Here is a 2265-nt window from a genome sequence, read left to right as displayed (position 1 = left end):
GCATTAAGTATCAAAATCTGATAATGATTAAATATTTGAATAAGCCAGCTAACTCTTCGTGCTCTGACTCCCTGCTCATTGATGTTCCTGTCATCACTTGACTTCCCAGAAATTTCTTTATAGTGAAAGAATGAGTTACACTTATGTGGAAGTTGTTCAGATCAATTGCTAATTTTTTTGTGGCAAAATAATAAATTGGGATCTTGATGTACGTATTTCCATCTAGCATCGATTTACTTAGTGTCAATCAGCATTTCCTCATATATAACCCACTCTGACACTGAACAGACTTAGCATACACAATAGTAAATTCGTCAAGGTAGTGTCTCCTGAGAGATAAGCATTTTGGCCTTCTCCAGAAGATGCATTTTACCACATTCTTCTGCCAGCTATAGATAGCAGCACAATCTCTCACTTAAACATTTTTAAAAGAACCATGTTATTTTAATTTGGGACAACTAAATGTTCATAAGGTACTTAGATGCTCCTGATATTAAAATAATGGAAATTCAATATTACTCCATGTGACTAAGGAGACTTCATGATACTTTTGGCATTTACGAAATCCTCCTATAAATAAAAATCTGACTGCATACTTTCCTCATTGCCATTTTCATTTCTTTGTTCCTGAATGTATAGATGACTGAATTTAAAAATGGGGTGAGAACTGCATCAAAAACAGCAAGGAATTTGTCTAGGTGGGATGTGGGATGAGGCCACATATAAACAAAAATGCAAGGACCGAAAAATAAAATCACCACCATGACATGAGTTGACAAGGTGGAGAGGGCCTTAGATGAGCTCCCTGAAGAGTGTTTCCGAACAGTAATCAGGATAAAAATATAGGAGATAATCAGTATGAAGAATGATCCCAGGGATATAAATCCACTGTTGGCAGTGACCATAAACTCCAGTCTGTAGGTATCTGTGCAGGCAAGTTTGATGAACCGAGGAAAATCACAGTAAAAGCTGTCTAGAACATTAGGGCCACAGAATGGCAATTTTACAACAAATGCCAGTTGAACCAAAGAGTGGATCAAGCCAATTATCCATGCAGTGACCAGGAACAAAATACACATTCTGGGGCTCATAACAGTTAAATAGTGAAGAGGCTTACATATGGCAACATATCTGTCAAAGGCCATGGCGATGAGAAGAGCCATCTCCACACTACCAATGATGTGGATGAAGAAGATTTGAGTGATGCAGCCACTGAAGGAGATGACTTTATGTTTCCTGAACAGATCATAAATCATTTGGGAGAAATGACAGAAGAAACTCCCAGATCAATGAAGGAGAGGTTGGCTAATAGAAAGTACATGGGGGAGTGTAAGTGACGGTCAGATGTCACAGTGAGCATAATGAGGGAGTTTCCCATCATGCTTGCCACGTAAAAAACCGAAGAGAACAGAAAGAGGAGAAGTTGTATTTCCCAGGAGTTGGTGATTCCCAGGAACACAAATTCTGACACCATAGAGTGATTTGCTCCATCCATTGATTTATCAGCTGGAATGTTTTCAGATAAAGAAAGGGAAAAGAAAATGAAAATAGGAGTGTTAATAATGTTCTATATTATAATAATTAATTATTCATGTATATTCTGTGTAAAGACTGTAACTCTCCACAATTGCTTCTCAGGGCCATTTTTATTGCTAAGCAAGCATTTTACCTGTGGTTACCTAAAGCAGTTGAGTCACTTCCATGTCCAATATCCTTTTACCACATCCTCTAGGACTAATCATCTACAAATAAGAGAATGGAACAAGTATGAAAACATAGTAGTTGTGGACAACAAAGATTGGGAAGGGCAGTCTAGATGGTACAGTGCAACAGAAAGAGAGAAAAAAGGAAGAGGTAGCAATGGCATTTGGCAGAACTCACTGGTTCTATTTTTAAATTGTTCAGAAGACAATTCTTTGGCTATTCAAATTGTGTCATTTCTTAACCTCACATATCTCAGGTACATGATATGTCTCGAGTCATTTTACATCACTACTTACAAACACATTTGCAATTCACACAAAGATCAAGCATAGTGATAAGCAAAAGAGAATCAGGCATGGGGCATAGAGGTGACTCTACAGCATGACAGGTCCAAGGAAAGGGTAGACCAGAATATTCGTGGTTCAGGGCATCTGCATGGGCTCCCAGGAGTACAAGTGAAAGTACCTAGTAGAGTGGTTAGCAGCCAGGATGTAGCCAGGATGTGCATGGTGGGGTTGGGGAATGGGATGGGAAAGCTGTGTTATGGGAAATCAGGAGTTA

The 2265-nt window shown here is 38.8% G+C and overlaps 1 protein-coding gene across 1 annotated transcript; it reads right to left on the bottom strand.

Moving 5' to 3' along the window:
* On the bottom strand, positions 558 to 1495 carry LOC100154334 (olfactory receptor 4F3/4F16/4F29-like). The gene is given in 2 exon segments (XM_001929429.2): positions 558 to 1258; positions 1261 to 1495. Coding segments are annotated over 2 exon segments (936 nt in total).

Source organism: Sus scrofa, chromosome 7 (assembly GCF_000003025.6).
Source record: "Sus scrofa isolate TJ Tabasco breed Duroc chromosome 7, Sscrofa11.1, whole genome shotgun sequence".
Taxonomy (NCBI): domain Eukaryota; kingdom Metazoa; phylum Chordata; class Mammalia; order Artiodactyla; family Suidae; genus Sus; species Sus scrofa.
Note: the sequence above shows the minus strand (reverse complement) of the source record. Positions and strands in the feature narration are given on the sequence as shown.